The 15,227-nt window shown below is 44.7% G+C and overlaps 1 protein-coding gene across 1 annotated transcript in view; it reads right to left on the bottom strand.

Moving 5' to 3' along the window:
- The window catches only part of BAG1 (BAG cochaperone 1), a 38,257-nt gene extending 26,918 nt beyond the window's left edge, over window positions 1-11,339 (bottom strand). Inside the window, exon 1 of the mRNA XM_077491889.1 lies at window positions 11,202-11,339. Within this exon, the coding sequence (XP_077348015.1) occupies window positions 11,202-11,241 (40 nt within the window). The 5' untranslated portion in view covers window positions 11,242-11,339. The remainder of the gene's footprint in view (window positions 1-11,201) is intronic.
- Window positions 11,340-15,227: the final 3,888 nt, after the last annotated feature.

Here is a 15,227-nt window from a genome sequence, read left to right as displayed (position 1 = left end):
TTGGCTGAATGTTTCTTATGCCTAGTGTAACAACTACTGTCCAAAACATCCGCCTGCTCTCCCATAATGTTCAAGGTTTCGGATCGCCTTTGTTATTAAAAAAAAAAAAAAAAAAAAAAAAAACATGTTATACTTACCTCCACTGTGCAGCTCGTTTTGCACAGAGTGGCCCCGAACCTGCTCTTCTGGGGTCCCTCGGCAGCTATCTCTGCTTCCTCCCACAGGTACTTCTCACGTTCATGCGAGCTCCCTCGCATGGTGAGAAGCACCTGCGGGCGCGCTCATGTGATACAGCCAGCGGGTATAGCAGCCGCTGTATGACACGGTCCCACCCCCCGGCGCTCCGCATCAGTGGATGTGATTGACAGCAGCACGAGCCAATGGCTGTGCTGCTTTCCATCCATCCACTCCAGCCAATCAGCAGCCAGACTGAGTGGTGAAGAGGACGTCGGGGGCGAGCGCGGGATTTTCGAGGGGTCAGGTAAGTAAAACGGGGGGGGGGGGGGCTGGGGGCGCAGGCAGTGTCAGATGTTTTTTCACCTTAATACGTAGAATGCATTAAGGTGAAAAAATATTTACCTTTACAACCCCTTTAAGGCCTTCACACATTATCGATCTTTAGGGGTGGACATTGTGGCTCTTCAAGAGAGAGCTTTTCAATTTACCCCTCGGTACCTCCATAAAGATCATCCTCTCTGCTATTATGCAAGCACATCGGAAAAAAAGAGGGCTGGTCCTCTGCTTTTCTAGATGGATATTGTTTACAGAAACTAAAGTTCTTAGGGACAAAGAGGGACGTTACCTTTTAGTTAAGGGTTATCTAGGGGAAACACTGATGACCTTCTTAATCTACTATGCTCCCAACACAAATCAAATCGCATTCTTCCACTCCCTCCTAAGATCCATGGCTCCCGAGTTTGAAGGAGAAGTAATACTAGCAGGCGACTCTAATCTAGCCTTGGATAATATCAGGGACAGATCTCATGCTCCGATCCCCTCCCAAGCAAAGTCACAAATTAAGTAGATGCCTGGAGGGAGGCTAACCCCACCTCTAGAGGCTATTCCCACTATTCAAGAAAGCATGGACATTACTCCTGTATAGACCATGCGTTTCTCCTCTCGGGACTGTTGCCTGAATTGAATTCCACCAAAATACTATCTACCTCCTGGTAGGACCATGATCCGGCCATGGTTCAGTTTTCGGATCTTACCATTAGGATAGCAAAAACGCACTAGCGTCTAAATTCATCTCTTCTCAGTGATGAGTCCTACCGTCTTGAGAAGACCTACTTTGATATTAATGTATCAGAAGTCACCTCCCCTACACAATCAATTGGGCCGCACACAAGGCTTTCGTCAGGGGGGCCTTTATTCTATTGGCCTCCAGACTCAGTTGGTATCTGCCAATACCAAGGAATATGAAGCTCTAGTTACACAACATAAATGCTCCCCATTCCATAATCCAGGGCTCGACAAACCCCAGGTGCCAGGTCGCCAATGCGACCAGAAATCGCAACCTGGCGCCTAAGCTGCCACCAGCCCACTCACTATTGATGCCCCAGACATGCAGCAGCATTAACACTGACTGCCGTCCTCCTCCCTCCTCCACACTCAGCGGCGCCGCGCTAAGTGTGTGAAACTGACAAGCAACGGAGAGAGGAGGATCTGTCAGATTTCAGCCTGATGTCGGGGTGGGCGGGACCCAGCAGCTATCAAACACCATCCAATGGGATCTGGGTGGGCCGCTACGTGTATGTGGCCCGCCCCTTTTCTTAAGCTGCCCAATCGTTGGCTGGTGTTTGAAAGCTGATGAGTCCCGCCCACCCGGCCGGGCCCCGCCCACCCCAACATCAAGCTCAAATCTGACATATCCGCCTCTCTGTTACTTGTCAGTTTCATACCCCGGGCCGGGTCCCGCCCATTCCGACATTAAGCTCAATTCTGACAGCTCCTCTGTTACATTTCAGTAACAGAGTGCTCCGTGTGAAACCTGCCAGTGCCATCTGCCAGTGTCAACCAGTGCCACCGCCAACCAGTGCCACCTGCCACCGCCAACCAGTGCCACCTGCTAGTGCCAACCAGTGCCACCGCCAACCAGTGCCACCTGCCAGCGCCAACCAGTGCCACCGTCAGTCAGTGCCACCTGCCAGTGCCGAGTGTCACCGCCAATCAGTGCCACCTGCCAGTGACATCTGCCACCGCCAACCAGTGCTACCGCCAACCAGTGCCACCTGCCACCACCTACCAGTGCCACCACCAACCAGTGCCACCACCAACCACTGACACCGCCAATCAGTGCCACCTGCCACTGCCACCACCAATCAGTGCCAACTAGTGCCACCGCCAACCAGTGCCACCAGCCAACACCAACCAGTGCCACCGCCAATCAGTGCCATCTGCCAGTGACAACTAGTGCCACCGCCAACCAGGGCCACCTGCCACTTCCAAACCAGTGCCACCTGCCATTGCCAATAGTGCCACCTGCCAGTTCCAAACCAGTGTCACCTGCCAATGCCAACCAGTGGCACCTGCCGGTGCCATCTGGCAGTTTCACGTGCCTGCCAGTGGCAACCAGTGCCACCTGCCAGTGCCAGCCAGTTCCATCTGTTGCCAGCCTTACTCTTTCTGGTCAGCCCATAACCCTGATGTAACAGCGTTTCAATGGAGTTATTGACTGGGTGCTCCGTTGTGAGTTAGGGATAGGGGGTGAAAACGAGTGGCCTTACCCCGGGAGCTGGAAAAAAAAAACTGGCTCCTAACTTTTTTAACTGGCTCCTAAATTCAAAGCAAATTTGTCAGCCCCTGCCATCATCTATTAACTAAAATGGAACAATCCCGCTTGGAACTTAACATTTGTCTCACCACGAGGGCCAAAAAACAATTACGCTGGATGAACCACAAATTCTTCACCTGGCGAGATGGCCCAGGTTACTTGCTAGCACAAGCTTACCCCTAGACATTCACACTAGGCGCTCCCTAAAATCAGACTTTCAGGAGGCCGTCTCTCTCTCTCAAGACCCTCAAAAGATTCTTCAGGAGTTTCACAATGTTTATCCTGAATTATATGGGAACCCCCGGGATGCTGCTCCTCCATCCATTAGGGAATTCTTGGGGAATCTTCCCCTCTTGCCAATTGCGGATAATCATAGGGACCTTATGGACCAGCCTTTTACATGTGAGGAGATCTGCAATACAAAACACTATCACTTCACAAATCTCATGGCCCTGATGGTCTTCCCAATTTATACTACAAAGAATTGTCCGAACTGCTGGCTCCACATATGGCTCTCTGCTTTAATTCCCTGCAGAATGGAAGAAGGGTCCCTTTGGATGAAAATAAAGCCTATATCAGCGTTATCCCTAAACCAAAAAGGGACCCTTCAGATGTTCTTAATTACCGCCTAATTTCGCTAATAAATTGCGATTTAAAGATCCTTACCACACTTTTGGCCTCTCTACTTAATACTTTTTTGTCACAATATATTCATAAGGATCAATTGGGATTTATTGTAGGGCGTCAGACACTCGATCAAATTCTTAGATCCGTATCCTCGATTTCAGCAGAGCGCTCCAACTGTGATGCCCCACTTAAATGGGAAACTCCTGCTCCTTTCACTAGATCTCAACAAGCCCTTTGATAGCTTCAATTGGAATTACCTTTTTCTTACACTAGAGACCGTAGGGGACGGCCCCACATTCCTCTCCTTGCTGAAGACATTATATAGTTCCCCAGTAGCCCAAATCTCCATTAAAGGTCACAAATCATCATTAATCCCTGTCAAACGTGCCACGAGACAGGGCTGCCCACTCTCCCCTTTGCTCTTCGCATTGGCAATAGAACCCCTGGTCATGGCGATTCGCTCCCCCACTTAACATTCACGGTAATCATTGTGGACAACAGGAACATAAATGTCTTTATTTGCTGATGACGTCCTTATGTACATCACTAACCCTCAAGTGACATTACCGAATCTACTATCATTATTAGACCATTTCTCACATCTCACAGGCCTGTCTCTAAATAATCAAAAAACAATAGCATTTAATGTTTTGCTACTGCTATTATACAAAACCTTCAAAAACCTTTTTTGAGCGTTTTTTGCAGCTTAAAAACGCCTGTCCATGTTAGTCTATGGCTTCATGCCCACCTAGGCGTTTTTGAGCTGCAAATGGCATAGGCGTTTTTAAGCTGTAAAAAAAACCCAGGACCAGTGCGTTCCGTGGCGCGGAGCTAGAGCTGTAAAAACGTGAATCGCGGGAAAACGCGCATAAACGCGCAACATATTTTCTTTGTTTTCTGAGTGCTATAGCCAAGAGATGTTTCTTTAAAAACGCTACTTAACGCTAAAAAACGCGCAAAAACGCCAATGCAAAACGCGGTAAAAATCGAGTTTTTAACACCGATTTTTCCAGGCGTCGGAGCTAGCTTTGCAGCCAGTTTTTTAAAACGTCCGTGTGCATGAGCACTTATAATTGTAAGTGGGCTCACTATTCCCTCCAATATTTGGGGATTCAATTGACTTCTTCTATTGAAATCTATAAAGCAAAATTACCCCCCCATTATTTAAAAAACTCAGGGGAGGATCTTCGTTGCTGGGCAGATTATTCTCTTTCATGGTTTGGCAGAATCAACTCAATCAAGATGACGTTCCCTACCCAGACTCCTTTATTACTTCAGAACTTTACAGATAGCAGTCCCGGGGGGGGGAGATATACAATGTCTGCAAGCTGAAATCTAGTGGGGTAACAAGAGGCCTAGGAGGCAAAAACGAACACTTTATACACCAAAACCTTTGGGTGGGCTTGGCCTTCCTAACCTGCAGGCATATTTCCAAGCAGCCCAGATTGCTCAGTTAGTTTACACCACTGCTAAAGACTCAGTCTCCCTTTGGGTCTCCATTAGGCACTTTCATGCCATCGGCTCATCAATATGGCTTCCTGGCCGTCTACGTCCACTACACTATCACACTCTTTAGCAGTCTGGGACAGAACACGCCATCGCAGCCCTTTATCATCCCCACATACACCACTAGCCCCCATTTTTTGTAACCCAGAGTTTCCTCCTGGCCTGGCACCACGATTGTTCCAATGGTGGCTTAACAAAGGCTTATTAAGAATTGGCGACCTTCTTAATGGAGATCAAGTATACACTTTGCAATATTTTAAAGACACGCTGCTAATGCCTTCTAGTGAAATATTCCGATACAATCAAATTGTATCCTTTGCCAAATCTAAACTTAACCTACTGGAGGGACCCCTTACACTCACAACATTTGAACTATCATGCCAAGCCAGGGGGTTTCAGAGGGGACATATATCTATAGTATAAGCTTCTCTCACTGAACCAGAGATTCAAAACTTGCATACATGGACCAATGGGAAAGGGACTTGAATCTTACTTTCGAGCTGACTGATTGGCAGAACATCACTTATAATCTATCTAAAATTTCCATCAATACTACCCTTATAGAGGCCAATTATAAAACACTCCTGAATTGGTACCTGGTCCCTACTAGAGTAGCTAAAATGCATCCTTCTACCTCACCGAATTGTTTCCGCCAGTGCGGCCAGTTGGGGACAATGCACCATATTTGGTGGCAGTGTCCCCTCGTAACTAGGTTCTGGATTAGGATATTAAATTTAATAAACTCAGTAATGAGATAAACATTTGTAGATTACCAGGAACCGCTCTTTCACAAATTACCCCCAAAAAAATCTGTAAAATTGATCACTTATATATTGCTGGCAGCGAGAATTACAATCGCTAGGCATTGGAAACAGTCAGTAATTCCTCTTGATCCCGTTAAAAATAAGCTCAATTGGATCATGATTAATAAGCTCACTCATATATTTTGCAATAACTCCAAAAAATTTGACATGATACGGGACGCTTGGATTGGCTACATCTCAATTCCGGGGGGAACTCCGGGTTGACCCTCTCCTCTTCTTCCATTTTTTTTTTCTCTTTTTCTCCTTCCTTTCTCTCTCTCCTTCCTTTACTTAAGCCCTGTTCTGGTATTTACATATACGATTCATTTATGGAACCTTAATCAGTAGTGAACCCTCAGAAGTTCACTGCCAGGATTTCTCCATGACTTCCTAACCATCACCTCCACCCCCCCCCCCCCTCCCCTTTTCCCTATATCTGCCCCTACTCCGGCTTTCCATTACCCACCATACATGGGGGCACCCCTGATTATAGTTGGGAAGTACCTGTTCAGACCCATTAGTACTCAGATTTATGCTATGCCTTTTGTTTTCTGATGTGATGTTAGATGACAGATATCTGTTCTAATCATACTTTATGTCTCTGTATTGCTATGCTGACAACCCGAGTATTGAATTTTAATTAATTTTATTCATTATTAATTATTTTAAAGATAAATAATTAATGCATCTGCTCATACCAGACTTTGCTTTTTTTTTTCAATAAAAAATAAAAATAAAAACTGAAATAATTTGAGTATAGTGTTGTATAACCGTGTAAAAGTCAAATAATCACAGCATAATCACTGCTGCTTACTAAACACAGTAGGCCGCTCGCTCAGCACAGGCATCATTTCTCTGATTGGACCAAGTGGATATCATAACTCCACCTCTTTCAATCAGAAAACTTTTTGCATTCATTAAGATGCAAAAGGTGGGAATTTACTAAAACTGGAACAGACTGAATCTGTCGTGCATGGTAACCAAACAGCTTCCATCTTCAGCTTGTTCCGTTAAAACGTAACTTTACCCATAACAACTTGATAAATAATAATGTTCTTTAGCAAGGAACATAAATTTCATGTAAATAATTATGCTACCAAAATTAGTGTGTGCTGTAAATTGCCACCAGCATTGTTCCTGTTTCTTCTGGCTGAAGTCTGCCATTTTTTTTGAAGCCCAGAGCCCCTGAACAGCAGTAAATCATAAAGCAGAATACGGGAATGCCGGAATTGCTTACTGTCACATTTGCTTGTTTTCTTAACCACATGCCGACCGGCTCACGCCGATATACGTTGGCAGAATTGCACAGGTGCGCAAAACCAAGTACCTGTACGTCACGCCGTCTAGCGCGTGCGTGCCTGCGGGTTTCGGACTCGATGTCTGCCGGAGGCCCGCGATCGTGGCACGGAGAGGCAGAATGGGGAGATGTAAACAAGGCATTTCCCTGTTCTGCCTAACAATGTGACAGATCTACTGCTCCCCATGATCAGAAGCAGTGATCTCTCATGTTCTAGTGAGCCCAACCCCCCTGCAGTGGGAACATACTTAACCCCTTGATCGCCCCTAGTGTTTAGCCCCTTCCCTGCCAGTGACATTTACACAGTAAAAGTGCATTTTTATAGCACTGATCGCTGTATAAATGTCAATGGTCCCAAAATAGTGTCAAAATTGGCCGATCTGTCTGCCACAACATAGCAGTCATGATAAAAAAAAATACGCAGATCGCCATTACTAATAAAAAAAATGTTTTAATAAAAATGTCATAAATCTAATCCCCATTTTGTAGACGCGATAAATTTTGCGCAAACCAATCAATATACGCTTATTGCAATTTTCTTTTACCAAAAATATGTAGAAGAATACAGATTGGCCTAAACGCAAGGAAGAAATAATTTTTTTTATATTTTTTTGGGGGATATTTATTATAGCAAAAAGTAAAAAAATATACTTTTTTTTCAAGATTGGTGCTCTTTTTTTTGTTCATAGCGCAAAAAATAAAAACCGAAGAGGTGATCAAATGCCACATAAAGAAAGCTCTGTTTGTGGGGGGAAAAAAGGCTATTAATTTTGTTTGGGTACAACTTCGCACGACCGCGCTATTGTCAGTTAAAGCGACGCAGTGCCGAATCGCAAAAAAGGGCTCGTCAGGAAGGGGTAAATCCTTCTGGAGCTGAAGTGGTTAATCAAACTGTCAAACCAGCAAATGTTTGGTGTCATAACTGATCACAGGTGCGGAGCCATGGCAGTTGCAGATCAAACAGAAGCAGCTTCCATGGCTGTAAAGTAGAGCTGCACAATTAATCGTCAAGAATCGTTATCACGATCTTGACTAAAGTGTTTCAAAATTCTTTCTATGCAAAGAATTCTCTCTGCTCTTCTGAAGCCCAGAAAAACTGGGCAGTCTGCCAAGAATCAAAACATTTTTTATCAGTCCAACATAAGTATAAACATTGTAACAATTTGTCAATGGAATAGACTTTGTGTGTAAGTGAAAAAAGTTTATCCACTTCTAGTGGTTGTATAAATTGTATAACTTTTACCTACAGGTAAGCCTATAATAAGGCTTATCTGTAGGTAAAAAGAATGTCTCCTAAACCTGTATGTTTTAGGAGATATTCCCCCTGCAATGAGCCGCTGACTTCAGCAGCGCATGCACACAGGGGAATCTCGGCTGAAAGCCCGGCAGATGCCGAACTTTGCTGGAAAGAAGTCTCCCGTGCGCATGTGCGGGAGTGACAACATTGCGGCTCCGGCCACTCACAGCGCTGGAGCCGCTATACCCGGAAGACACGCCGAGGCAACATGTCAGCTCCCTCGGCGTGGACCAGGTGAGTTACCGACGCCTCGTTCTAAGGTAAGTATTTCATAATGAGCTAGTATAACGAGCTATGTGGTGCATACTAGCTCATTATGCCTTTTGCCTTACAGGTGTAGGAAAATGTTAAAAAAATTGGAGGCATACAACCGCTTTAAACACTAAACCTTTTTCTGACATTTGTTGGTTTCAAGTTAAAAGAATTTTTTTTTGCTAGAAAATTACTTAAACCCCCAAATATTATATACATTTTTTAGTAGACACTCTAGAGACTAAAATGGTGGTTGTTACAATATTTTATGTCACACTGTATTTGTGCAGCAGTCTTTCAAATGCAATTTTTTCTTAAAAATTACTTTAATGAAAAAAAAAAAAACAAAAAAAAAAACTAACCAGTAAAGTTAGCCCATTTCTTTTTGTATAATGTGAAAGATTTTACGTTGCGAGAATCGAGATTTTTTTTTATTCTAAGCAAAAAAAATCGTGATTCTCATTTTGGCCAAAATCGTGCAGCTCTACTGTAAAGGATAGGAGGGTTGAATTCTACTTTAGGCCTGGTTCACACTGGTGTGGCATAGAATCACTTGTAAGAGCACAAGTCGCATGACGTGTCAAATTAAACGTTTCCCTATGAGAGCAGTCTTAAAGCGTAAGTAAACCCATTTGTAAAACAGTTTAATTTCCAGCACGTTCTGAAAATGTAACACACCCATTAGTTGTGTTCTCAACCAAACTGAGAAACCATCCAATGGTTGGTGTCATAACTGATCACATGTGCAGCATCATGGCAGCTGCAGATTAAACAGAGGCAAAGATGGCAGCTTCCTTGACTGAAAATGATAGGGGGGGGGGGGTTTACTTCCACTTTAACTGATTCCACACAAGTTGCTCCGACTTTAAAAAAAGGTTCCTGCACAACTTTGGTCCGACTATGATACGTCAATGAGTGTGAAAAGTCACATGAAGTCGGATTGAAGTTGCGTGTCTTTCATATCGGAGCAGTGTGAACCTGGGCTTAAGGCTGTCAGCAGATCTCCATTTTTAGGCACTGCCGAGGCCGAGCAACTGAGCATGTGCAGAGCATGGTGAGAGTGTATTACTGGATTTTACACAGTATAGGCACTTATTTTCAATGTTTTACATCTACCTGCTAAAGGGGCTGACCTGAAGTGATCTAGCAGTACTAAAGTTCCACTTTAAGCTTTCAAAATGAAAAAGTTAGGAGCTGCTTTTTTGTTGCCATGCCCAACTGCTCCATTCTTAGTAAATACCCCCTGAATGCTACCTGTGCTGAGTGAGACCTCTTGTGTTCAGTAAGCATCAGGGCAGAATCTGGTGGCAATTATTGGAGCAGCAATGACTACTACAGTGATTTCCAGCTTTCACAGGGATCCCAGAAGTATGGCACAAGCTGGATCAATGTAGCTATGGTAAAATTGCCATACTCAGAATTCATCTTAACTACTTCCTACCCGGCCAATGTACATAAACGGCCAGGTGGGGGCGCTCTCTCCTTCGGAGTGGCCATTCAGGAACATCCCTCAGAAGGAGGGGGATCCCGTGCAGCGGCATGATCCCGATGCGCTCATGTTACCATGACGCGGCACATATCCGATTGGCAGGAGGGCTCTGTGATTGGCCCTCCTTATCACTTGATGGCTGTGTCCAATCACAGCCGTCATGTGATGTAAACACAGAGCCGGTTGCTAGGCAATCGGCTCTCCTCACACAGAAGTAGTTGGTGAGGAGAGGAGATCGCCGCAGCCGCCTGGTGATCAGTGAGTATGAGCTGTTTTTTACAGCTTTTTACTCACCGATCACCAACCTAGTGTCACCACACGATGTAAAACATACATTGTCCGCACACAATGTCCCCAAATAATAAAATCACATGTCCCACTGATTATCTGCATACATATGTCCGTGATCACCTGCGCACATCTGTACATGATCATTTGCGTATATATGTCCGTGATCACATGAACCAATTATTATACACTTAACAGGATTTTTTTTTTCCAGACATGTAGCAGAATACATTTTGGTTTAAATGTATGACAAAATTCGATTTTATTGGATTTCTTTTAAAATAGAAATAAGAAAATATTGGTGTTTTTTTTTCAAATTTCCGCTCTTTTTTTGCTTATGTTGCAAAAATAAAAAAAGAGTCATGAAGAAATACCACCAAAAGAAAGCTCTATTTGTGCAAACAAAATGATAAAAATTGAATTTGGGTACAGCATAGCATGGCCGTGTAATTGTCATTGAAAGTGTGAGACCGCTGAAAAATGGTCTGGGAAGGAATGGGGCAAAGTGCCCGGTATTGTAGTGGTTAAGAAGTTAACCCCCACTGCTTTTTTTTAAGCTGGGGGGGGGGGGGAGGGGGGTCCTATTAAGTCCCTTTTATGCGAGGGCTGCTGTAATATACAGATATATAGGAAAAACAAGACCTTTGAAAACATCTCTGTCACTTGTCTATATAGAATTATAAGTGCAGCCTTGTACACCATCGTATTAAGGTAAAACAAAAGACCTCTTTAATAAATAGTGGGAATAAAATACACACATAAGTAAATGTCTCTCTCTGTTAGCATCCTGCATCCTACACTTCCTGTCACAAGTAAGCTGTGAAATGAGACGAGTGGTGAGAGCTCCCAGGTGTTAATAAACACATTACCATGTGTAAGGGTGATTGTCAGTCCTCTGTTGGAGCCCATATCTTCAGAATGCAGGAAGATTTCTTGCTGGGAGAGATGCTTACACTACCAACCTCACTTCCTGTGCCGGTTGATGTCATATCCCGTTCCTGCCTGTTCTCCAGTCTTCCCTGACTCCGCTGCCTTCATGTTTGTTAAGGGCAACTCCTGCTTTGACTGTACTGTCAGATTTAGTAACGAAAGGGACGTTTCTTGGCCGCCATCTTGCTACACCCCGCACTCCACAGTAAGGATACAGCAGAGATGGGGGGGGGGGGAGATGTAAGGGTGGTACCCTAATACAGAAATAAGGAGATAAAAAGTTTGTTTCACTAGTATATCCATATTTATTTCAGGTATTCATATGGTGCAACTATGTGCTCAATAATAAATCATACATTTGTCTATGCAGAAAAAAAATGATTAATATCGTAAAAAAATATAAATATAGTTATAAACTCCCATCAAATCACGCCCCAAAAATTCTTGAGGCTGGGTTTACAGGCAGGTGCAATTATCGCTGAATTTCAGCCAACCAAGCACTGGCTGTGTTTGATCGTCTGAAATAGCTACAGGATTTTCTAGCCTACTTTAGCAGATCTTCCAACCCTGGGTACCTGCACCACCAAATTGAGGATGTGCCAGGCATGGCACATGTGTCAACTTTTCCTGTATAAGGGAGGACAGAAGGTTAATGCCATTATCGCACACCACCATTCCTGTCTCCAGCTGGCATGGTGTAAACCACCTCTGGGCCTTCCCCTGCAGAGCTAAAATAATCTCTGCTCCTGTGATCCCTAGAGCAGTGGTCATCAACCCTGTCCTCATGGCCCACTAACAGGCCAGGTTTGCAAGATAACTGAAATACATCACAGGTGATATCATTTGCTGCTCAGTGATTGCAGTATTCTAGTCTGCATCTCCCCAAAGTAATACTTAAAACCTGGCCTGTTAGTGGGCCCTGAGGACAGGGTTGATGACCGCTGCCCTAGACAGACCAGCTGAAGCACTGCTTTGCATCTTTCAGCCTGACTCTTTGAATAGCCCCTTGAATGCTTAGGGGGGACTGGTGGTTTACAGGTCAATTCAACAGAGGAGGGCATGGTGGAGGAGGGGGTGGAGCTGACAAATCTTGCATCATCATCATCACCACTGTATGGAGATGTGGTGGTAAAACAAGCTGCAGCACCGAGTCCTGTCCTGCATCCTTCTGAATTGAAGGCAGAGTTACCCAGTGTGCTGTGAATATATTTTCCCTGACCATGCTTGCTGGACCACGTGTCAGCAGTAACACGGACCTTGCGGCTGACTGCTTTGCCCAACGATGGAACAACATAGTTAGTCAGGTTGAAAAAAGATGCAAGTCCATCTAGTTCAACCATAAAAATAAATAAAAACTAATATCATACAATCCTATACCCACAGTTGATCCAGAGGAAGGCAAAAATTCCCAGAAAAGCATGATCCAATATGCTACATCAGGGGAAAAATTCCTTTTTTAGGCTTCCTTTCCTTAGTGATCTAGCCACTAAGTCTGTTGCTTTTCAGCAGAACAAGCTCTCATACAGATGTATCAGTTTAAAGGGATGAGACAAAAAATTTACCATTGACAGAGGTGCTTACATTGATCAGCTTTTATTTATTCATGTAAAACCTTTATTTTAAAAGGGAAAAAAACATTAGCTGTAACGGCTTGTAAAGTACTAGCTGGAGTTTGGCTTCAGTTTGTTAGTGTATTTAAATCTTCTACAAATTTTTTACCACTAACCCCCTCCTCCTTCCCAGACTGGCAATGCTGCTGTCTGCTTTTCCCCCTGTGATCATTCATTCAGAGTAGGGGCACTCTAATACAGGAGATGTGTTTCTTTCCAGATCACCAGGTGAAAACCGAGAGAAAAAACGAATGCAACCACCACGATTGGCAAGCTGCAATATATTACATTTTTAGGTTCGGATTTAAGGCTAGGTTCACACTTATGCAGCGTGGGAAAGCCGTGATCTGTTTGCATCCCCCACACTGCATGGAAACCACACTGCCCTTGCGATCTGTTGCAGGTGTCAATACAAAATTAACAACACTGTGGTTCCTGTGCGATTCACATGCAGTTCATAGTGTGAACCCAGCAGAATACCGCTTGCCGACCGTATAATAGACACACTATAGGTCCATAAAGACATGAATAAACACGTTTGGGGTGGAGAAACTTGTCTGGCCTGCACAGACTCCTGGCCTCAACCCGACAGAACATCTTTGGGATGAATTAGAGCGGAGACTGTGAGCCGGGACTTCTCATCCACATCAGTGCCTGACCTAACAAATGAGCTTCTGGAAGAATGGTCAATCATTCCCATAGGGACACTCCTAAACCTTGTGGACAGCCTTCCCAGAAGAGTTAAAACTGTTATAGCTGCAAAGGGTGGGCTAACTCAATATTGAACCCAACGGGCTGAGACTGGGATGCCATTCAAATTTATGTGCGTGTAAAGGCAGGTGTCCCAATACTTTTGGTAATATAGTGTATTCTGAGGCAAGACGGCTCTGCTGCGCCAGATTGCGTACCTAGTACATGATCTGGCATTTCAAGGTAGGTGGCCCATTAGGACAGAGGGAGAAGACAGTGAAGTGAGCCAACCCGGCAGAGGCAGAAGACATCACAGAGAGAATAACCGGAGAGGGGAATAAGACATCAGCAGAGGAGGGAGAAGAACCGGAGGACGAAGACATTGCCGGAGGGATAAGAAATCGGAAGAGATGCTGGAGCTGCCTTAATAAATTACTTTAAAAACCTGTGTACTGTTTTCACCCGCAGACCCTGAAAACCCCCAGCCAGGGTTGTCGGGAAGAGGCCCTTGTCCCCATCAACATGGGAGCAAAGTGCTTTGAGGTGAGGGGGTACAGGTTCCCCTGCCCCAAAGCCCCCCCCCCCCCATGTTGAGGGCATGTGGCCTGGCACGGTTCAGGAGGGGGGGTGCTCGCTCGTCCCCCCCCTTCTCTGACCTGCTGGGTTGCATGCTCAAATAAGGTTCTGGTATGGAACTTGGAGGGAACCCAGGTCATTTGTTGGGGTGCGGGGGTTCCCCTTAAAATCCATACCAGACCCAAGGGTCTGGTATCCTCTTGGGGGGAACCCCTCGCCAAAATGAAAACAAAAATAATTGGCATGGGGTTCCCCCCCAAGATGATACCAGACCCCTTCAAGATCCTCAGCACACAAGCCACGCTGCAAGTCGGATCATCATGCACTTGTGTGACTTCTATTCAAATCTATGGACTCCCATAGGGAACCACTGATTTTGAATAGAGGCATGAGAAACGCTGCTTAAAGTGGAGGGCCACCCCAAAAAAAAAACAGTAGTAATATTCTTAAAATAAAAAAAATTTTTTTTACCTTACCAGAAATCCCTGTTGCTAGGCAGTCTTCCTAATCTGCCTCTTCCTACTCCGCGGTGATCTTCGGTCTTCTCTTCTCCTCGCGTTGTCTTCTGTGTAATGGGGTGAGTTGTATTCTGGGAACTGTGCGTTTCCTAACACAGGGCATCCCATTCACAAAGCGCTGCGTGACTCACGCATGAGCAGTAGGAAATGGGCAGTGAAGCCGCAAGTCTCCACTGCCTGTTTCCCTTACTGAGGATGGTGGCGCTGGAATCCGAGAGCCGAGGGATGGGTCGGCCTCGGGCGGCCGACATCATGGGCACCCTGGAAAGGTAAGTGTCATTATTAAAAGTCAGCAGCTACTTTTTTTTTTTTTAGCTTCTGACTTAAAAAATAAAATAATAATTCCCCGCTGGAACACCAGCTAGCATGGCCCAACATGCATTAACGACAATGCAAAAAGCTACTAAAAGCACATTTTTACAGCCGCTTTTTCCTGGCATTGGTAGCGGCTTTAAGGCTTGTTTTTTCTAACGCCTTACCTAGTTGAGCTTTCAGTGTCATTAACATACATTTTGCCACATGATAAAACAGGTGACAAATGCAGTAACAAATTTACAAAAATGTCCCATGA

This window comes from Lithobates pipiens, unplaced genomic scaffold (genome assembly GCF_037356315.1).
Source record: "Lithobates pipiens isolate NorthernLeopardFrog02 unplaced genomic scaffold, aLitPip1_a1.2 Scaffold_19, whole genome shotgun sequence".
In the NCBI taxonomy this organism is placed as follows: Eukaryota; Metazoa; Chordata; class Amphibia; order Anura; family Ranidae; genus Lithobates; species Lithobates pipiens.
The sequence above is the reverse complement of the archived record's forward strand: the minus strand, read 5'-3'. Positions and strand labels throughout refer to the sequence as shown.